Source organism: Alosa pseudoharengus, unplaced genomic scaffold, assembly GCF_046254945.1.
Source record: "Alosa pseudoharengus isolate Yale_2024_CS ecotype anadromous, Long Island Sound unplaced genomic scaffold, YU_APseudo_1.1 YU_APseudo_1.1_scf_17, whole genome shotgun sequence".
NCBI lineage: Eukaryota > Metazoa > Chordata > Actinopteri > Clupeiformes > Clupeidae > Alosa > Alosa pseudoharengus.
In genome coordinates, this window is record NW_027468640.1 from 13,568,479 (window position 1) to 13,591,801 (window position 23,323).

The following is a 23,323-nucleotide window of genomic DNA, read 5'->3' on the forward strand; positions in this document are numbered from 1 at the left end:
ACATGACGTTGTTGTGATTGCTTATTTGTGTGTTTGTTTTTGCGTTAACTATTTTCACCCACTGCAGGAGTGCAACTGGGCCTCTTATGTGGCGGCCATTATGGCCCAGAGGAGGCGGCCATGTTTGGTTGCTCAGCTCAACCAATCAGGATGCTTGTTTGTGTAAGACGTATATGTATGTTTGTTTGTTTATTTGTTTTTGTGTTCCCAGGAATGATACAGGGGTGTTTGTGTCGGACATCGTGCGGGGCGGCCTGGTGGAGTCGGACGGGCGGCTGATGCAGGGCGATCAGATCCTGTCGGTGAACGGGGAGGACGTGCGCACGGCCACACAGGAAGCTGTGGCCGCACTGCTCAAGGTAATGCACACCTCCGGGCCCCGCGGCCCAACCTGAGGGCCGCTTAGATTCTCTGAACGGTAAGGCGGGGATCACATTAGCCGGCGGCAAGCGGCAGGTTTGCTATTGTTCTCTATGGTTCGGCAGCGGAAAGGTGGCAACGCTGGTGTAACGCTAGCGTTGAACAAGCTGAGCGTTGAACATGGTTCAACTTTCAAAGCGCAACGCGAGCGACGAGCGTATTCAATTGACAAACCGCTTGTGTTGCTTAGGAATGAGATAAAACTTATTATGGTCTGAGGGTTACGCTACGTTTGCCGCTGCCTCTTGCCGCTGGCTGATGCGATCCTCGCCTAACTCTTCGTCCAGCGTCCTCTTGTGCTCGTGGAGAACTGCCTCCTCAATCGTTCCCAAAAACAAACAGAAACTGTTTGCTAATGTTCGTGAATGTTTGCCTATGTTTGACTTGGACTTGAGCGTGCCTCAGGAAACCCTGGACCAAATGGAAATCTTGGCGAACGTAGATTATATGTTATCGAGGAGAGACTTAAGCCTAGCTGCTCTGTGTACTGGCTATTTAGACTGTGCCTCGTCAGCAAACAAATGAAGTGGTCTCTGATCGTTTTTTCTTTTTTCACACACACATACACACACACACACACACAGACACACACACACACACACACACACACACACACACACACACACCTTTTTTCATCCCGCTGGCTGTGTGGTGTCCACATTGCACACAGTGTTGTGTGGTAATGCTCATGCAGCTGATTTTCCTGCAGGGTTGTGAGTGGTAACCCCATGCGTGCATGTGTGTGTTTCTGCACTGCAGTGTGTGTGATATTGCACATAGGGCTTGTGTGATGATGACCCCTGAGCTAAGTTAATGTGTCTGTTTCTGCACTGCAGTGTGTGTGATATTGCACATAGGGCTTGTGTGATGATGACCCCTGAGCTAAGTTCATGTGTCTGTTTCTGCACTGCAGTGTGTGTGATATTGCACATAGGGCTTGTGTGATGATGACCCCTGAGCTAAGTTAATGTGTCTGTTTCTGCACTGCAGTGTGTGTGATATTGCACACAGGGCTTGTGTGATGATGACCCCTGAGCTAAGTTAATGTGTCTGTTTCTGCACTGCAGTGCGTGTGATATTGCACATAGGGCTTGTGTGATGATGACCCCTGAGCTAAGTTCATGTGTCTGTTTCTGCACTGCAGTGTGTGTGATATTGCACATAGGGCTTGTGTGATGATGACCCCTGAGCTAAGTTAATGTGTCTGTTTCTGCACTGCAGTGTGTGTGATATTGCACACAGGGCTTGTGTGATGATGACCCCTGAGCTAAGTTAATGTGTCTGTTTCTGCACTGCAGTGTGTGTGATATTGCACATAGGGCTTGTGTGATGATGACCCCTGAGCTAAGTTAATGTGTCTGTTTCTGCACTGCAGTGTGTGTGATATTGCACATAGGGCTTGTGTGATGATGACCCCTGAGCTAAGTTAATGTGTCTGTTTCTGCACTGCAGTGCGTGTGATATTGCACATAGGGCTTGTGTGATGATGACCCCTGAGCTAAGTTAATGTGTCTGTTTCTGCACTGCAGTGTGTGTGATATTGCACATAGGGCTTGTGTGATGATGACCCCTGAGCTAAGTTAATGTGTCTGTTTCTGCACTGCAGTGTGTGTGATATTGCACATAGGGCTTGTGTGATGATGACCCCTGAGCTAAGTTCATGTGTCTGTTTCTGCACTGCAGTGTGTGTGATATTGCACATAGGGTTGTGTGATGATGACCCCTGAGCTAAGTTAATGTGTCTGTTTCTGCACTGCAGTGTGTGTGATATTGCACATAGGGCTTGTGATGATGACCCCTGAGCTAAGTTAATGTGTCTGTTTCTGCACTGCAGTGCGTGTGATATTGCACATAGGGTTGTGTGTGATGATGACCCTGTGCTAAGTTCATGTGACTGTTGTGTATGTGTATGTGTAGTATTGTATGTAGAGTTGTGTATAGTGAATTTATGTGTCTGTTTTCTGCACTGAACTGCATGTAATGTTGTCTATAGTGTTGTATGTGGTGACCCATGACTCATGATCCTGTGCACTTTTGTCTATGTAGTGTTGTGTGGGGTCCATCTCGATGGAGGTGGGACGTTTCAAGGCTGGACCATTCCACTCCGAGAGAAGACTCTCGCAGAACAGCCAGGTGAGTGTCTCGCATACGACACCTTTACAGCAACTTAGGTGCCATGTTTTTGCTATTACTCAAAGGGGCCGTTGGAGAATGGAAAGGGGCCGTTTTATTTTTGTCAGACTGTTCTAACTGCATGGTGTGAGGGAATTCAACCAGTCAGCACACGATAGGCCTACTGTTATAGTCTTATAAACATATACCCAGAAATATCGAGCCTGTCAGCACATGATATTGTATAATCCTATAAACATATACCCAGAAATCCTTTCAATATGCTGTTCTGTTATCACAATTTCAACTTAAGTACGCCTTATGGAGTAATTGTTTTGTTTTGGTATGTCACAGTTTTAAGATGATAACCGCGTCCCCTCTGTTCTATTCTGCAGCTGAGTGAAACAGGCAGCTACAAACTCCCTCCCCACTCCCTCTCTGGGTCGGGCAACCTCCATGGAGATTACGATAACCCCCGCAGAAGTCATGAATGTACGTTACGCAAGTGGACTAGATAGATAGATAGATAGATAGATACTTTATTGATCCCCAGGGGGAAATTCAAGACTACATCCCTGTAGAGATATTCCATCCACTATCTATACCATCAATCGTCTTTATTCTTTCTTATGAGAATGTTGCCAACTCTGCACCTGTCTGTGAATAGTTGTTTTTGTTTGTCTGTTGTTGTTGTTGGTGGTGTTTGGTTTTTGAACTGTTAATGACTGACTGTCTGTCTTGTTCTGTAGCTCTCTACCAACAAGACATCAGAACCGTTGAGCTCACAAAGGTAAGTCTATCATTGGGAGATGTTAATAATAGAGCACCATGCTCGCATTTCAGCTTGACACCCTACTGTAGGTCCTTTGGCTTAGGACACCCAGCAGTAACAGGACCTCTGATTGGTCGAGGAGGAGCTGCTTCACCAGTCAGCCGTGTCCATGTTGGACCATGCATGTTCTCCAGTGTCCTCCAAAACAGGACCTTGGCAGCCTTGAACAGATAGAATTCCTGCAGAGGATATGCATGGAGATTGGCGGGTGTATTTTTGTTGCCGTGGCCACAGAATGTGCAGATTGTTGTATTGTCTCTCTCTCTCTCTCTCTCTCTCTCTTTCTGGCTGTGGTTGACACGTGTACGGTGTTCCTGTTTCACCGAAAAACATTCAATTTGAGACATTTTAAACCACCGCTGGAATAAAAAGGGAGAGTGGGGGGGGTGTGTGTTGGGGGCTGTTTTGTTAACGCTGTGGTATGTTTAGCTTGGAGCACTGTTTGTTGTGCTAGCGTTGCGCTGGCAATTTATCTGTGTTTAGGGCATAATGGTGTTTAGATGGCTATCTGGTGGCGTGTCTTGAGGGAAACAGCAGGCGCTTTGTTAGCAGTTTTACTTCATGGAGCGTGCTGAGCTGGCTGCTTCGCTGCTCTGCAGCTCTGTTCGCCTCTGCTAGTGGTGCTGGCGTTAAACACTGAGCTAATTGTGTTTAGTCTGCAATTTGGGTGGTGTGCTTGTATGTGTGTGTGTGTGTGTGTGTGTGTGTGTGTGTGTGTGTGTGTGTGTGTGTGTGTGTGTGTGTGTGTGATTTGAACTCTGTGCCTAATGGAAAGTGTACTGTTAATTGTCTGTATATTGATTGTTTGTGTGTGTCGTAAACTACTATGGACCGTTTAACTAAATAGTGTGTGTGTGTGTGTGTGTGTGTGTGTGTGTGTGTCCATTTCCAGGGTCCGACCGATTCTCTGGGTATCAGTATAGCAGGGGGAGTGGGCAGTCCTCTGGGCGATGTTCCCATCTTCATCGCCATGATGAACCCCACGGGAATGGCTGCACTCACACAGAAACTCAGAGTAAGAGGCTCCTTTTGTGCACACACACACACACACACAAGCACACACTCTCCCTCTCATACACACACACACACACACACTCCCTCTCTCTTTATTTCATATGCACACTCACATTCTTTTTCACTCACACACTCGCACACACACACACACACACACACACACACACACACACACACACACAAATGAGGCATGCATACATCACCACATAAACAGTAAGATTTGCATAACGCACAAAAGTCAGTGATCACACACACACACACACACACACACTCACACACACACACACACACACACACACACACACACACACACTCACACTCACACTCTCTCACTGCACACACATCTGCACATGCACCTTGTTCATGGTCTTGCATGCACTCACACACACATAAACACAAACATGTTCATAAGTCCTTAAGAAGGTCTACACACTCACCCAGTCCAATATCAACACACAGGTGCCCCGCTGTGAGAGTGATTAAAGTGAGAACAGCAGTACGACTTTTTAACAATATGACAGAGAAGCGGGAACCATTGTAATCTATCTGAACAGATTTGATATCAATAAACTACTGATATCACAAATGAATAGCCCTTGCCTTATCACATACAGGAAAAAAGCCTGCGTTCAGCTGATAACCACACACTCATTCTTTCCCATTGTTAATGTTCCCATTGGTATTGTTTGGTAGTTAACCATTATTGGTTCAAGGCCTTTGCAGAAAGAGACTGAATGCACATAGCCTTGAGTTGACATGCTGATTGACCAAGATAGGCCTCTGTTTCCGTGAAGTGGGCAGAACGGTCAGGTCCATAACGAGCCAAGTCTGGTTCCGCAGAACTGTGTTTAGATAGTGACCTCAAACCCGAATGGACTGTGCCTGATTCTGCCTACAGCACATGCCCAGATAGAGAACAGTCAGAAATGAGGAGAGCCGTCCAGAGAGTATGTACATCGGCTATAGTGTCTCAACAAGCCACTGGGTTAGTTATGAGCCTCAAACTTTACCTAAAGCTCATTGAATGACCCCTTTGGTATATAAATAAACTTGACTTGACTTGACTTTATGGGACAGGGAGTTAGGTCCGGTTCCAGAGAATTGCGTGTGGATGGTAGCCAAGTGTGGGACAGAACCGGTTCTGAATCAGGGATCCGTCTAGATCCAGACCAGAACGAACCCAAGCCCACTACTCAGGGACTTAAGAGGACCAGAACAAACCAAAGCCACCTTTCAGGGAGTTCAGTTGTATGATGTGCAAACAGGATTTACACAAGGATGTTTTGACTGTGTATGGTTTCTAGGTTCCCCTGTCGCTAACAATAAATCATAAACCTGTCATTTTGGTTGGTGAATGAATAGCACAAAATGAATGGTAGTATCTGAAACGTCCCTCTGAATTACACTTGGGATAGATGACATAATTCGGTGAACAACTTCAGAGTTTCTAGTGGACTACATCACACAGCACAAAGGGGAAATGTGCAGTTTGAGACGTTTTTGCAAAGAGGCCAAGAAACAAGCCACAATGGACTGGATGTTTCAGTAACACAGGACAACAATGGCCAACCAATGGCGTCGAGGTCTACAAGCTGCACGACCAGATGTAAACTTGATTTTTTTTTTTTTTTTTTTTTTTTGGTCTGTGAGATTTCTTTTTGGTCTCGTTTCCACAGCATCAAGTTTAGAAACAGACAGTTTTCCCTCTTGCCTTTTGCAGACTCCGCTCTCTCCTTCTCTTCTTCCCGCTCTCTCATCTCATAACACACACACACAAACACACACACACACACACACACCTCAAACATCAAGAGCACATGTGCGCGCACACACACACACACACAAACACACACAAACAATTACTTGTACACCTCAAACATCAAGCACACATACACACGCACATACACACACACACACACACACACACACACACACACACACACACACACACATACACACGCAATTACTTGTACACCTCAAACATCAAGCACACACACACACAAACACATGTTTGGATACCTCAGATAGCTTGTGTGTTGATGCTCAAGCCAAGGCCCATTTTTGCTGCGGCCAGTTATTTCTGAGGCACACAGACTGACCATTGTCATTTCAACACAGAGAGGGCCAAACTCACAGTCACGGGAGACAATAGCTGAGCAGAGGAGACATCTGGGATTATAAATCTCTTCTCCCAACTCATAAACCTGGCAGGCCATAATGACCACCCATTATGAGAAGCTTGACAATGGTGTGTTTATGCTTGCACAAAGACAGGGAAAGAGAGACAATGCGCTCTGAAGAATTGTAGAAAAATGGAGGGAAAAAGAGACTCGGTGTATTTCACCTCAGTTGGTGAACGGACGTCAGGGCAATCGACATTCTCTGCCAGTGGTCTTTTCAGTTCCATAATTAGAATGCCAGTCACAATGAACCGTCACTTAAAAGAGCTTTTTATAAAGAACAGAGGTCAAGTGGCTTGGGCTTCGCCACTTCATGAGCCAATGAGCTTCTTTTGAGCAGTTAAAGACAAAGTCAGGTTTGTTTACTCCTGGTTTGCAGACACCTTAAGACAGGAAGTGGACTGGGGGTGGGGGGGGGGTGCGTCTGTGGTGCAACTGGCTACAGTGTCTGTACCACCTTCCATCCAGGTGTCCATGGATACCCAGGTTTGGGTCTGACCCGGGTCATTTCCCAATCCCAGCCCATCTCTCATCTCTCTCTCACACTTGCGTCCTGTCACTCTCCACTGTCCTGTATCAACAAAAGGCCAAAAAGCCCAAAAAGTATGCTTAAAATAAGACCGGCGTTTCGGAGACACATTGTATTAAACAGACCTGTGCATGCAGAAGAACACATATCAGTACATATTTACATGCCAAGCTACATACATGCACTGTGTCTGTGATGAATTGGATGATTTTTGGGAATTGTAGTTTTCTTTTCTTATGGGCTGTGTGTGTTTAGATTGGGGACAGAATCATGAGCATCTGCGGGACTACAGCAGAGGGCATGACACACAGCCAGGCTGTCAGTCTGCTCAAGAATGCAAGCGGACCTATCGAGCTACAGGTGAGACACACACTCACACACACACACACACACACACACACACACACACACACACACACACACACAGTCTTACAAGAGTCGTTCTATATCCAAACAGACACACACACTTGCAATTTGACATGGACTTGTCTACACCTTCACATGTTTAGATATATGGCTGTGTACATACAACTACAGTAAACACCTGCCCAGGTAGATGTAGACAGACACGCACACACACTCTTCCCTATCTGTAAATACACAGACAGTGACAGTGCTGTAGTTCACCCCCATGTCTCCATACCTTATCCCTACCGCTATCTCTACCTCTGTCATCACGCACAAACACAAACACAAACACAAACAAACAGGCCCACACACCGCCCACACTACTACTCACCCCCATGGCGGAGGTCTATCTGAAGGTGTAACAAATGATAGACTCTGCCTTTGTGTGTCGGCCATCTTGTGTAAACGTGTTGTGATGTGCCTCTGTAGACCTGACTTCATTTGTCTGTAAGCCAGACAGTTGGCCACATAATTTATGTTTTGCGTGTTGGCCGTTTGTTTTAAGAGTCAAAGGGTGTGACTTTGGGCTACTGACCTGTCATTGTAATTCACTGCATGAATGTGTTTCTACCTCTGTGTGTGTGTCTGTGTCTGTGTGTGTGTGTGTGTGTGTGTGTGCGTGTGTGTGTGCATGCATGCTCGCGTGTGTGTGTCTGTGTGTGTCAATGTACTTCACATTCCTTTAACTATTATCTTTTAGGTTTCATTTGTGTAAAACCTTTGTGTGTGCTACATGTGCTATATCCAACGATGAACAATTTTCTGTAAAGCACTCTGTAAACTTTGTTTTGAAAATTTTATATATATAATAGTATAATAATATAATACAATATAATTTATGATAATAATAATCATAATATATTGCAGGGTATTATATTGTATTATGTTATATAATATTGTTATTGTTATATTTAATATTTAAATTAGTAGTAGTATTGTACTGAATCGTCATTATGATTATTTTATAAATGAACTTGCCTTGGCCAGGTGGTAGCCGGTGACACCACAGTGACCAGTCCTACTCCGGAGCAGGCAGCTGCTGGTCTCTCAGTGTCAGGCCTAACAGCCAGCAGCATCTTCCACGACGACCTCGGGTAGGGCTCCACTCATCTCACACACACACTCTCTCTCTCTCTCTCACACACACACACTCACTCACTCACTCTTTTTCTTTCTTTCTTTCTTTCTTTCTTTCTTTCTCTCTCTCTCTCACACACAGACACACACACACACACCAACAGAGATCCTGTGATAATCACACAATGAAGATCCCTCTTTATGTTGACTCCGCTTGTTTACCCTGTCCTCTCAGATAGCATAGCAGTCCGTCAGCACAGACATCTAACATCTAACATAGCATCATAGCATAGCATCTAGCTTGATCAAAGAGTTTAACAGTAATGTTAGCTTTGGAAGCTACATAAACAGTTGCAAGTGTATTCACCTTATTCAGCCCCGCCCATTTTTTAAAATTCCACGTTGTCTTTAAACTTCCGGTCGGCTAGCTACGTCTAGTTAGCTTCATTGGGATAACACGGCAGAAGAGGATAGAGAGGCTAACTTTCAGAATAGCCGCTCCAAAGTCAGTTTTTTCCTAACTTCAGATAGGAAAGCTGTATAACAGAAATGTCTTAAGTCACCAAAATCCTAAATAAACGTTCCTAACTTTAGGATGACCCATAATATATGATCATCTCAATAATACCAGTCATCTCAATAGAGCTCTGCTATCTCAATGTATCGCAATGGATGTACTGCTGAATCGGAAGTTCGGAGACAATGTGGGCAAAGCTAGCGCCCCCATGTTTGCGCGCGGAATAAGGTGAATATAGCTTATTTGTGTTAACATGAACTAAGTAGCTAGCTGCACCTAGCTAGATCTCCTCAGCTTGTTCTCTCCCTCTCTTTCTGTTTCTCTTTCTCTATCCATCGTCCCTCCCCCCTGGCCTTTTTTAAGTTGGATGTAAACTTGGCAAACACAGACACCTCCTTGCCCAAGCAGACAGAAATACACACATACTTCATAACTGAAATAAATATGTAAGCTTAAGCATACTGTACTCTCTCTCTATCTATCTATCTCTATCTCTCTCTCTCTTTCTCACACACACACACACACACACACACACAGAAATTACAAAAAAAATCTTTAGGCTGCATCATGAACCACATCCTCCCACCTACTCAGACAGATAGTCACATATGCACACACACACACACACACACACACACACACACATGGAAATAAGAGCTGCTGTTTGTTCAGGGTGTGTGTGTCTGTGCCTCCTGTCTGGTTGTGGGTGGCCTGTCCCCTTTAGATATGTCTCCTCATTCTCTCCTCCTCTCAGGCATTCTGTTGGGCTTCTCTCCTCCTGTTCTGGGGTCTTTCCACCTACCTCTTACAGTTTGACAGTCAAGTCTCTCTCTCAATTCAAATATGCTTTATTGGTCTGGCAAATCATATGATGCATTGTCGGTTTCTTGAATTTCCCCTGGGGATCAATAAAGTATCTATCTATCTATCTATCTATCTATCTAAAGTGTTCACAGGAATACTCTCTTCTCTCTCTCTCTCTCTCTCTCTCTCTCTCTCTCTCTCTCTCTCTCTCTCTCTCTCTCTCTCTCTCTATCTCTCTCTCATATATACCTGGAGAGTCAGTAAAAATCTTTGACCTCTGAGATAGTGCTGCTTTGAAGGAAGGCCAGTGTTTATGTACACTCAGACATGATGATGTAACTTAATGACTGAGGCCGTGTGACCAATCGTAATGTTAATGATCAACTTAACCTAACGACCTGCAGCCATTTACAAATCAAACCTTTCATCTATCACTGAGCATTATTCAGTGTGGACATATACGTCTGTATATAAGCTGCTTTAGTTTATATAAGTTAGTATATGTGTTAGTATAGAATGGTATAATGTAGTTTATGTTATCAATAGATCACTGAGCCCTACTTATCGTTGCTGTCTTGTTTTACATAGTGGAGAAGGGTTTAATTTATAGTAAACAAGCTTAAAAAAACAACTGACATTGTCCCAACGGGGCTCTGCACAGCCCAGAAGCTGAGTCCACTAGGGCTAGGCAACGAGGTCAAGAAAAAAAGTCCCTTTTAAAGCAACACCAGTTTTTTGTACCTTAAAATAATGTTTCCAAAATCGTTTCAGTGGTTCATCAACTTGTAACAGGATGAACGGCACTTCTGCATTCGCTTTGCGACCCTCTATCGGCTATGACCGCACTATGCAAGTTTGCCAGATCGGGTAGCGGATCTGTAGTTCGATGGAATGAGACGTAAGAAACTTCAATTTTGACTTGCTTCTAATGTCGCAATGCACCATACTTTCATAAAATCATGCAACATACTCTACCGTGTCTGTGGACATCGTTATATCCAAAGCCGGTGCTGGATAAACAAATAGCGTGTGTGCGACAGAGGAAAAGTGCTTTGGTGTTGATTTAAAAAGAGGGAAACCTTGAACCCAGAATCGGAATCCAGTTCATCAGTATGTGTGTGCAGACTATCTGTCTGTCTGGCTCTATTCTGAACATGGTCTCTCCAACTCTGCCCCCCCCCCCACTCCTTCTCCTCCAGACCCCCCCAGTATAAGAGCATCACACTGGACAGAGGGCCTGACGGTCTGGGCTTCAGCATCGTAGGGGGGTTCGGCAGCCCCCACGGAGACCTGCCCATCTACGTCAAAACTGTCTTCGGAAAGGTCAGCAGATTTGTTTGGCGCGTTTCTGTTCGTGGTGTATAAATAGCTGTGTCTGGAGTCAGGATATGCATAGCTAAATGTTGTGTGTGTGTATGTGTGTGTGAGAATGAGTGAGTGTCTGTAGATTTTGTTTCTAGGCAGTGTATCAGGGAAGTGTATTAGTACTGCAGTAATACTGTGTACTATACAGTATCTCTATGGTTTTGCATGGATATTATTAACTGTGTGTGGGTGTGTGTGTGTCTGTGTGTGTGTGTCTGTGTGTGTGTGTGTCTGTGTGTGTGTGTGTCTGTGTGTGTGTCTGTGTGTGTGTGTCTGTGTGTGTGTGTGTCTGTGTGTGTGTCTGTGTGTGTGTGTGTGTGTGTGTGTGTCTGTGTGTGTGTGTGTGTGTGTGTGTGTGTGTGTGTGGGTGTCTGTGTGTGTGTGTGTGTGTGTGTGTGTGTGTAGGGTGCGGCCGCAGAGGACAGACGTCTGAAGCGAGGTGATCAGATCATGGCGGTGAACGGGCAGAGTCTGGAAGGGGTCACTCACGAGGAGGCCGTGGCCATCCTCAAGAGGACCAAAGGAACGGTCACGCTCACTGTTCTCTCATAGGCGTGCACGCACAAACACACACACACACACACACACACACACACACACACACACACTTCACTTCACTGTGCAGTCTCACTACACTCTGTCGTACTAAACAGACACCTAAAACACACACAAACTTGCTGTGACGTAACTGTGACGTTGTAAGACACAGTCAGTCATGCACGCAGTTCGCCGTCAAGGAGAATCATATGCACATAAAGAGTCACTGTGATTGTGTAGAGAACCACTTCAGTACACACACAAACACACATACAGACACACACACACACACAGGCCGCACTGTGAAAGAAAACGTTACTGTTGATAAAACATATTTCCTAGGAGCATGAGGTCACATGCAAAAGCACACACACACACACACACACACACACACACACACACACACACACACACACACACACGCACAAAGCAAAGCATCAAAAGCCATAAATACATCTTGATTTATTTACACAGGGGAGAAGCCCTCCTGGAATAGGCATGATTTATCTGAGAGGGTGTGTGGATGTGTGTGTACAGGTGTGTGAATGGGTCAACGCACATGTTGGCCGACAAGTACATACTCACACCCACATGCAGGGGAAACACTCACACACACTCACACACACACACACACACACACACACACACACACAGGCACTACATCTGTCCACGTTTTGAGTATTTTTAGTTATGAGTCATTTTTCCCCTGAATCTCCTATCTACATAGAGAGAGATTTCTCTGTAAGTACTGGAACTAAAGTTTCCCACACCACTCAAGCCACACACACACACACACACACACACACACACACACACACACACACACACACACAAACACCATGTTTAGCCTGTAACTGAGTCACATCATTTCTTAGAAACAATCATTGATCTTTTATTATAACCATTTCCTTATTATGTCATTATATGTAATGGAGCAATAAGAGAGCCTTCAATCTACAGTCCCATTAGCAGCACCTTCTGGTCAAGGTGCAGCCCATATCTGGGCCAATTGAGGCTATGTCCACACATAGTTGGGTATTTCTAATTTTAGCCTTTCATCCTCGTGAAAACAGTTATTTTCAAAAACTCATCCGGTTTTAGTGTTTGCGTGTTGACAGGGAAGACAGTTTTTGGATTGTGATGAGATATGTTTCCCCTTTTGTTTGTAAAATTGTCAGGTCTCTGATTGGCCAACATCGACATCTGTTTGATTGGCATATTCTTGATAGCTTTGAACAGCTGTTTTTGCGCATCCATGTCCAAGTACGGAGTAAAAATACTTGTTTTTTTAAGAATACCCGGCTACGTGTGGACATAGCCTGAGACACTTGTTTCACCTCCAGATTGCAATCGTTTTCTCTGAAACAATGCAACTAGCGAAAAAGCTAGACTGCTGAAACACAACTCAAAAGGCAGAAGAAAGACCCCATGCACCTATAATCACGCTCAAAGTTAAAAACAATAACGAAAACAAACGTGTCTCAGCGTGAACGCCACCTGATTCACTTCAGTATTGTAACTCTTGAGTCCAATTGGACTATAGCCTGCTGCTGTCATAAACCTGTATCTTAACCAACCAACACTACTGTGCGGAAGGTTTGCGTTGTCTTGTATTTGTAGAATGTACAGCAAGTAAGGTTACCACATTATACAAGCTGTTTTTAAAAAAAAAAGAGTTATTTCCTATATTGAATTGATTCAAATAGGACATATTGTTAAAGGATAGTCTGTCAGAATATTCAAGCACTGAAACATTAAGGTCACACACGTGGACTGTAGACATGGCGAAATGTAATAACAATGCCGGGCAACGGCAATCCTGGATTCATGGATATTATCGTTACATTTGACTAAATGGATCACTGGTGATTTTTAAGAATGTACCTAAACGGTTTCTGATGAAGTATTTCCCTAAGCTGTCCCTCTAGTGTTGTCGTTGTTTTGAAGTGTTTGTTTGTTTGTTTGTGGATATGGATATTGTTACATGAAGTACACACACTCCTGTGAAGAGAGAGTAAAGGAAGTATGAGAGAAATGTAGTTGCTGCTTTAGACTCTACTGTAAAAAAAGAAAAGAAAAACATGTTTGTTCAGTATTTTATCTTTTAAGTGTTACTTTGTTTGTTTTTTTTGTTTTTTGTTTTGTTTACTTAATCATTATGCCTGTATAATTTTTAAATGTAAACAGTTTGTCTAATAGATTATGAGTTGAAGATATAATGTTTGCTTGTAAAATACAACACCGTTGGCTCATAGAGGTCACTATTGTTTGATGCACCATGATGCACGCTCATCTCATATACTCACAGTGCATTATCCACACATCCTCCTGAAGTACATGCTACGTTCACTTACGTCATACTCATACCATGTAAAGAGAAAAAGCATTTAGCTTGGCGAATGCTAAAGTCGAGCTCTGAAATACCACATGGTTTGTTTTCATGGTCCAAGAGCAACTGTCATAGCACTTGTGAATTAGGGGTAAGGTAAGGGTTAGAGAAGGAGATTACAATAAGCCATGGATTCCCATAGGACTTTAGACACACACACACACAGACAGGCACACACACTCACAAAGCTTCTTTGTGTTGTGGCTTGAGAGAATCTGCCTGTATTGGACCAAATTAAGCTCTTTCATCTTCAGATGACTGTACCAAGCATCCAAATGGTCCAATTGACCGATCCCAAGCCCCGCCCCCTTTTACTATGTCACAATGAGGACTTCGGAGGACCTCGGTCAATTTTGAATTTTCTAGTGTCCGTTCTGTATGACAATACGCCAGTTATGCGAAGGCTATAATGCTTCTTTTGCGAGTAGCCTAAGAAACTAAATAACTAAAGAGCTCAAAAAGGTTCAAAGATAAGCCTGAGATACTTGTAGAAGTGACATCCGATATCTGACCGTGTGAAACGTTAACCAGGGATTAAAGTGAAAAAAAATCGTTTGACTGAACTTTTTTCAGGCCATAAGTCATACGTTGTTCATATCTACCTATAGAGATAGCACCCCTTTTGCGGTCGCGACCTATTGGTTTTAAATGTACAAAAAGATGCAAACAGCAAAGTAAATGGAGTATTAGCCTTATTCACACGGCGGCCATTGTTTAAACCAAAACGAGGCTACAGGGTACACTTACTATATAATTAATGCCACCTACAGGTGAATGCATAGAACATAACAATCCTATGGTTTGTGTACCCTGTAGCCTCGTTTTAGCCGCCAATGGCCGCCAGGTGAATAAGGCGAATTGAGAGTGTTCTTGATTAAGATTGAGTTTTCCTGATGAACAAAAATATATTTTAGTACCATCCCTGATCATTGCTGATTAGCCATTGCTGTTCTTTTCTACTGCAGCAATATTGTAGAAAGGCTTTAACACACCTTCAGGCCAAAAGTGTTTAAAGGGGAGATTTTGTTCTTGTTAATATGCAATTCAACACCAAGTAAAATCTATAAAATCAAGTTTGCAAGACTTCCCATTTCCTCATCAAAGTAACGAATCAGAACATTCTAGATATTGTTCATATTTCCATTTGTTGCCTCATCCGCATTTAATGAAAACATGGTAATTTTGAGTTTTACAGACAACTCAGTTTTCCAATGAGCAGCAATACTGTGTGTGCTCATGCAGGAGGTCTGCGCATTTGATATCGACAATCTGGAGACGGTGCTTTTGTCTTCAGCAACAGATTGGTTGACAAGAGGTTGCGATATGGTGAGGGACAGGTCGTGTTGCGCTATGAAAGAACATGTAGCCTACTTTCTAAAAACGGTCAGCCATAGATTAACGTAGCCTACCTCTGTCGTGGTGGCTAGTTGCACCAGGTAGGGAAGATGTCCTGAAGTGCACGAACGTTAACCTTATGGCGGTCTTCTGATTGGTGGCGTGCTAAAACGTTTTCCTATTGTATCCATAAACAATTTTCTTGCAGCGAACCGCGCAAAAGCAAACCCCTGGCACTTTAACTTCTTTACACCATGTTTCCATTCTCCCCCGTTTCCAACAACTGCCCATCTCCATTTATTTTTTAACTTTTGACACCTGTCTTCCTTTAGCAACAACGCACCCATGACAGCCATGGCCTTGCCAAATAGACGCACACAAATCATGACGCTAATATGCGAGGTTCTGGTAGGCCTACTGTTTATGGTTTTGTGCTACAAATTAATAGTATTTTATAGCAAAGTTTTAAGTTGACTATTTTAATTGTATGGTTATTTTTTGTCAACATACACTAACAACCTACTGTCGTTAAAAGTGAGGCCTAAGCAAAATAGGCTACAAGGCTGTCTGTGCGTCACAAACAGACTGACCCCCTTTCAACAGTTCGCGATGATGACAGTGATATTTTTTTTTTTATGCTAACACGCTCAGTCAAAACCTTCCGTCGCAAATTGTGAAAAACATTGTTGTACATGTCATAACAGACGGGATAATAAATTGCATAGGCTACGGTTTATATTGCGTCGCTTTACACATAATGTTAGTTGCATTGATTAAAAACTGTAACAATAATAGTAGCCTACATCGGGTGGCATAGAAGGCTATCTGTTCAAGTCATAGGTGACACCCAAAATGAATGATCTCCCCTGACAAGAGTTCGCGATAGTAAGAAATTGTCTACATTGATGCACGGAAAGAACACAGCCTACGCTTCTTCTCCGAATTCGCACATAGCCTAGAGCTCACAATATCATATCCAAAAAAGTTAAACGGATTGGCCAACCTAATCAGCTGTCTCTAATGTAATCCATCTCACTATAATCCAACTTTTAGACCGTTATAGTCCTCCATACGTGTTCTTTGGAAAAGCAAAGGTGATAGTCCCCTCCCCCCCTCCTATTTATTTTCTCATCGGATCTGCATCGATCTCAAATATGACATTTCTAAAATCAAATTGACGGAAATCCGTCCTATGACGGAGAACTTTAATCCTTGCGTTAACACATATAGGCCTAACTTTGGATAGGCTGCTACTTTTCAGTAAAGAAATCTGAGTGTGTACGAAAATGTTCCCTTTATTTGTGTTCATAACTACACACAAAAACATAACTAAATCTGGTTTCCACTGATGAAACGACAACATAAGCCTACGCAAAAAAAAATATACCTACCTTGCAGGAACTGAACTCGCACATTCATACGATTGGAAGCCGCGCAAAAGGCTACACCTTCAATCACGTATCGCCTTACACACATCAAGAACATACTTTTAGCTTTGCTACATTGCCATGTTTAACTTGGGATAGAAGACTGTTGACAGAAATAGGCTAATGATCATTTTTTCAACAAACGCAATACTAGCCTAGCCTACTGCGATGCATTATTGATGGCTGAACGAGAGATAGACAATGTCTTCTAAAGATCGAATCATGTGCTGATTCAAAACTATGCCATGCTATTCAAAACGAGGCTATGCAGTCTCGAAATCGCCAATATTAGACCTAGCCTACTACATTGCCCACGTTTAAATTAATTATAGCATAATGATGAAGTCTAGTGCAAGACAAACCACGTCTGCAAAATGCTATCCTATCATGCGTGGTATGGGTTTGAACTCGGAGTGGGTTCTTTTCAATACACTTGTATCATGTTTATTTGAACTCTTCCTTATAAAGCAGCCATTCAAAATAATAAGTAGACTCTCGGCCTACCGAAGAGAAGCTTCTCTCCACCTCCCCAACATGAGCTGCTTAACAGGCTAGTCACTCTCCCAAGTTGCGTGAACTTGGATCTGCAGCACTTGGTCCCGTCTTACTAATCCTCGAAATATGGTTAGATTTTGTTATGGACACGTCAACACCATATGTTCGCACAGACCTGTTTATTGAATCAGAGTCACATCTGCAGCAAATAAGGTAAACTACCTGCTCGGGATAACGTGCTAATTGTTTATCCAGTTAACATGCATCCCATTAGGATCCACGACACCGGATTTTTTTGTCCTCAATTTGTGGTGTTCCACCTCGTTGATGACAGCGGACATTGTGAATGTGTCCTTCTGCATACTGAAGGCCTTTCTGACCTCTGTTTTTTGAATATATCAATATTACTTGACGCCCAGAAATCCATACACTGTTGCACTAGGCTAAATGGGGGTGCTGCGTCCCCATGTTGAACACGCGTTCTCGCACACTTTCCTGCAAACTTGTCCGACTTAGCAACAGTAACTATGGGACTGACAATGGGAGGAGGGGCTTGGGATCGGTCAATTTTCTTGTCTAATTTGACCCAAGACAACAAACACACACACAAACACAGATTCCCTTTCATGGACTAATGGCTCCATTAGTGAGATGGTAGCATATTGTCTGAAAGTATGTGGCAACTATTTCCCCCCCAATGAGCCACGCTAGAATTGTAGTGCCTTAGTATCAGCCCCACTAGATAGACCACTTCAATACATGTAAATGGATGAAAATAGCTTTTTGAAAGTCAAATTGAGAGAAGTCGTATTATTTGGACGTCGGCACCGGGAGGATAGCAGCACCTGCACCACGGCCACCTCCCCCTCACGGCACCTGCCACAGTGTTACGTTACTCTGCAGCTAAATTAATAAAAAGTGACCTTCTGACCTCACCTCGCATGGCTGTCATTCTGTGCCATTGTGTGTTTGTACAGTATGCGTGTGTGTGTGTGTGTGTGTTTGTGGACCAAGTGGGGACCAGGGGGCCTGCAGAAAGTTGGAAGGAAAAATAAAAAAAAATCTGCTCCCAGATATTGGCTTAAGCATTTGGCTGCAGCAGACATTGTGTTTTGTGACGTCACCCAGGCCTTCACCCCATGGTTCTTATTTAACCACTGGTCAACTAGCCTGACGAGCCAGACCCACATCAAGATGTAGGGTCTGGGGACTCACCGTTCGCAGTGCTCAGTCCGAGGGGCGAGATAATCGGTTGTCTTTCAAATTCCCTCTGCACGCAATAGGATAGCACTACAACTCATGAGTCCCATGCGTTTTCCCGCCAGCGGAGCTAGTTGGCTAGTTCAAACTTTTGCCAACTTAAAAAAAGCTTAACGTATGTCACGCTGTTTGGCAACAGCAACATCCATCTTCTTTGTTTTCAAGTAGTAGGGAATTCACGCCGAATTGTTGCAACTCTGCCATCAATCATTATGTTAAGCCCACCTACCGACTCTATACACGATGTGATTGGCCTTATTGAAGCTTAATTTGTCCAGCTCGCAAGCCAACGGAGAGTTGGTAGACTTCCCTTAGCTAGGGTGCATTTAGATTTCTAGGCTATTGGTCAGCCAGGCACAACGATGACAATCTTATGAAAGCTGTTGGTCTACACACCTCCTCAGGCCCTGAGTCTCCTCCTTCAAATACCTTCAACATTCCCTCATGTGTACTTCTACCAGTTCCTCCACAACTCACCCCCCACCCCACACACACACCCAGATAACTCACAGAGGGATGACTTCATCATACTACACGAACGCGACCTCATAAATAGTGGAATCGCTAGTGATTTACGTTAGCACACTGACAAGGCCGGGCAGCGGTTTCCCCTCCTTGCACACACACACACACACATGCGCGCGCACACACACACTCACGCAGGCCAGAACTAGATTAAAGGACATGTGCACCACTCGCTTGGCCTACGCTATATGGGTTCATGAACATATCGCGAGCCACTTACATAATAAATTACACATTCACCCCCCCCCCCCATAACATTACGCTCTTGTGTGTGAGAAAAACAAGTTAGGTCTTGTGCGTGTGACTGCCTGAACGATGTTGTGAGTTAATGTTGGGACAGAGGGGTTTTTTGGCTGCAGGAAATTGCCAAAGCCAGCTGTTCTCATCCTCAGGACCCCAGCTGTTTTGCGGGCCAGCACTAGACCATATCATATGCATGGGGTTAGTATGGGAGGGGGGGGGGGTGTCTGCAGTGGAGGTCCTCCCGCTCTGAAAGCACGCCTACTGAAAACGCAGGAGGACCCAATTATGGCCGCGCAGGGCGTTGACCCGAAGCAGGAGGTGAGAGAGCCTCGGCCAGCCCTTTGAGAAGACGAGACGGGTTGACCTGCGGGGCGCGCAGCCAGGGAGCCGGATCACGTTGCGTTAACGGAGACGGTGGCTGACGGAGTGTTTGTGTGAACGCTTTTCGTGGCGCTTCTCCAGGTTCTGTTCTGAGGTGAATGGACACAGCCGGACGTGGTGGTGTCACGACTTAGACTCTTTAAAGCAACAATATGCATTCACTAAGGAATTTCTCTTGGTGCAGGTGTTAGCATAAAATACTGTGTATATTTAAATGTAAGCGTTGATTGTGTGGCTAGGTTCTCTAATACCGATACAATGTTTCTAACATCCTTAGGAAAATGACTGAGAAGGATCATATGAAGGGTAGACATCTGTCTGTACTTGTGTGCGTGGAAATCTCTGGAAAACAACCTTTGCGGCATGATGTCACTGAACTAGACCAATTAGCGCGTTAGCAGGCCTTTATCAATAGCAGTTGTGCTGTGGCGGATATTTGCAGTGCAAGTGTGGCTGTCAGAAGGGTGCAGGCAGAAACCCCCAATGTCTTTAATTTCCAGAGACACAATCCTCAACATGTGTTATGCTAAGAGCAGTGCTCTGGCCTGCTAAAGACTTGAGCTCATTTATACTGGGAAGACAGCTGGGTGTGTGTGTGGTGTGTGTATGTGTGTGTTTGTGTGTGTGTAATATCGTGGGGCATATTACCACCTGCTGGAGCTACTCCTCCCCAAAGTGGACAAGCAAAATGTCCCCTCCAACCATGGACTCATCTTCACACACACACACACACACAGACTCACCACACACACACGCACACACACCCCAGGCTAATGGTTAAGAGACTAGCAGCACCTGTTGCCTGTTTACCTCCCAAACTACTTCCTCAACCCTGCTTAACTAACATACCCCTAGGGCCACGACCCGGAGTGAGTGAGTGTGTGTGTCTGTGTGTGTGTGTTGATACGACATGTCTAGCCACTGTGACAGGCCTGTATCTCCCCCTGAGGATTATTTTCCCCTCCGCGGTGTGCTCCAGTCAGAGGCATCATCCATGCACAGGCTGACCCACTCGGAGCGGCCGGGGGGCTCACTAGCCAGCTCTCTAGCCCTGGGATAAAAGCCTGTTGACTGAAAACATTGCGTAATACTAATAACAAAAAACAGCACTGGTCTGGAGAGATTCCACACCGGAGTCTTTTTCTTTTTCCCCCACTGTGCAGTGTACAGTAAATGCTGGGATCACATGAGGTGCACCATCTGAGATTACTTAATGTGTGTGTGAGAGAGAGTGAGAGAGAGAGACAGACAGAGAGTATGTTCAAGGCATAGACTAAGTAAGCATGTGTGTGTGTGTGTGTGTGTCTGTGTGTGTATGCAAGGCATAGAGTAAGTAAGCATGTGTGTGTATGTGTGTGTACCTGCTTTCTCTGGGGGGGTTCATGCGGACCGTGGCATTTTGAGTTCTACCGAATGCAGACTAGTTCCCTGTCTGCCCCAGAGACATTCAAATGTCCAGGCGAAGGTCAGCCAGCCATTTGGACTGGAGATAAGAGCTCATTCCAGAATAGGAAATGGACACAAAAAAAGGCCAGCACACACCTCTTCAGCACACCATCCCCAGCACACACCTCTTCAGCACACCATCCCCAGGTGTCTATCAGCACTCAAACAAATGAGCAGTCGTCAAATGAGTGTTTTTCATGGATTTACATTCTTTTGAAGGGGAGGAGGGGGGACTTTGTCATCTGTTTAAATAAGGATGAATGTCAGACATGGGGTGCCAACAGGTGGTCCTGGTCGGAAGGTCAGGAAAACAAAAAAAATAGAGAGAGAACCGTTTGTGTGTGTGTGTGTGTCTGTCTGTCTGAGTTATGTGGGAGCGTATATGAGTGTTTGTGTGGGTGTGTGTCTAGAGTCCCTGTCCCTGTCAGTATGTGGCTGCATAATTGGGATTTTTCGGCGTGGCTAACATAGCTACAGGAAGCGGAACAAGTTCAGTCGCGGTGACTAGAAGCTTCACTGCGCGTGAATGTCTGAAGATCACAATCACTGTGACAACTAAAACAACTATGATCTCACTGTTATCCATCATTAGTTCTGTGCACTTATCAAGATTAAAGTTACATTTTTACACTCTGCTTCAATTCTCTGTAATTCCGCTTGGGGATCAATAAAGTATCTATCTATCTATCTATCTATCTAAATAACAAAGCACACTTCTACAAAAGAGTTGAAGACACCATGTGACCACATGCTTTTGTTGGGACCTGTTATAGACTGTAGATGCGGGTTGGACATTGTGATGAGACCAAGAGTCTGCTGTTAGTGGATTGTCTTGTTTTGTTTGAAAGGCAGACAGACTGAGATAAAATAGTCTTCATTGTTATTTTTTTCTTGTTCGATTTTGCATTTGTGTGTGTGTGTGTGTGTGTATATCTGTGTGCTTGTGTGTGTGTGTGTGGGTGTGTGTGTGTGTGTGTGTGTGTGTGTGTGTGTCTGTTTGACATGGCCCCACAGTGTCTGCCACTCGACTCCGACTGACTGCCGAAAAAACGGAAATAGCCTTTTGGGGAGGCCGCGCGGTTACACTGACACAGAGGTGCAATCAAAATGTCAGGACCAGCACTCAGGGCCAGAATTATACCTTGTTTGGTTTGACTTTGGCAGAATATGCATCCTTCCCCAAAAGTGTAATAACACAGACTTCGGAGAGAGAGAAAGAGAGTGAGGGTTAAATAAGGCCTGTGTTGTCACGGAAACGGGGCCCAAACTCCCAGATCAGGCCTCAGCTTCATACAGGAGGGGACTTGGAGCTGCACTTGGAAATGAACTGCAATTATGCTCGTCTATGAAGTGACAGGGAAAGACACAAGAGATTAGAGCCAATCTTCAGATGTAACAAATCAAGTCATTATCTTAGTTTTCCCATTATGATCTCCAATTTTGCACAAATATGTTATGCTGTCGAGTGCTAATTATTTTTTCTCAACCTTGTATGAGCTTGAACACTTCAGAACTCAATATTATCTTATGTAATTAAAATGTTTATTACAAATCGGTAAGTGTGCGCTATTACAAACCTGAGTGTGCGCTTTGAGTGTCGAGAAAAGCGCTATATAAATATAACGTGTTGTTGTTGTTATTTGTTGGTATGTTTATTAAACACACACACAGACCGACACTCACATTGGCCACAACTACTACAGTCGTTTTCTATTTTTGAGACTAAAAGGAAATATTCAAATATATTCATATCCTTGTGCATCTTGTCTAGCCTATGTGAAGAATGAGGACACGAGGTTAGGCTGACATCCTCTCTCTCTCTCGTGATTAATTTGAAATGACAGTTGAAAGGGATATTTGCCAACTTCAGACTTGACAGTACAGTTTCCTGGCCCTCAGTGAGACATGTCTTTTATTTCCCTTTCATGCTTTGGGAGACTTGTCTCTGCAGATCCACCGACACGCTGGAGGCTGGGGTGGGGACTCGTCGGGCACTTTGCATGCAAATCAGTCTGCACTCAGGCATG

The 23,323-nt window shown here is 44.2% G+C and overlaps 1 protein-coding gene across 4 annotated transcripts in view; it reads left to right on the forward strand.

Annotated features, from left to right (window-relative positions):
• Nucleotides 1-12,229, forward strand: part of mpdz (multiple PDZ domain crumbs cell polarity complex component) — a 94,946-nt gene extending 82,717 nt beyond the window's left edge. For all 4 annotated transcript variants that reach the window (XM_076288651.1, XM_076288655.1, XM_076288654.1 and 1 more), the window contains 9 exons: nt 212-359; nt 2,467-2,553; nt 2,928-3,024; nt 3,282-3,322; nt 4,257-4,379; nt 7,343-7,447; nt 8,483-8,589; nt 11,093-11,216; nt 11,664-12,229. In XM_076288651.1, the coding sequence (XP_076144766.1) occupies nt 212-359; nt 2,467-2,553; nt 2,928-3,024; nt 3,282-3,322; nt 4,257-4,379; nt 7,343-7,447; nt 8,483-8,589; nt 11,093-11,216; nt 11,664-11,810 (979 nt within the window). In that variant the 3' untranslated portion in view covers nt 11,811-12,229. The remainder of the gene's footprint in view (nt 1-211; nt 360-2,466; nt 2,554-2,927; nt 3,025-3,281; nt 3,323-4,256; nt 4,380-7,342; nt 7,448-8,482; nt 8,590-11,092; nt 11,217-11,663) is intronic.
• The last annotated feature ends 11,094 nt before the right edge of the window (nt 12,230-23,323 follow it).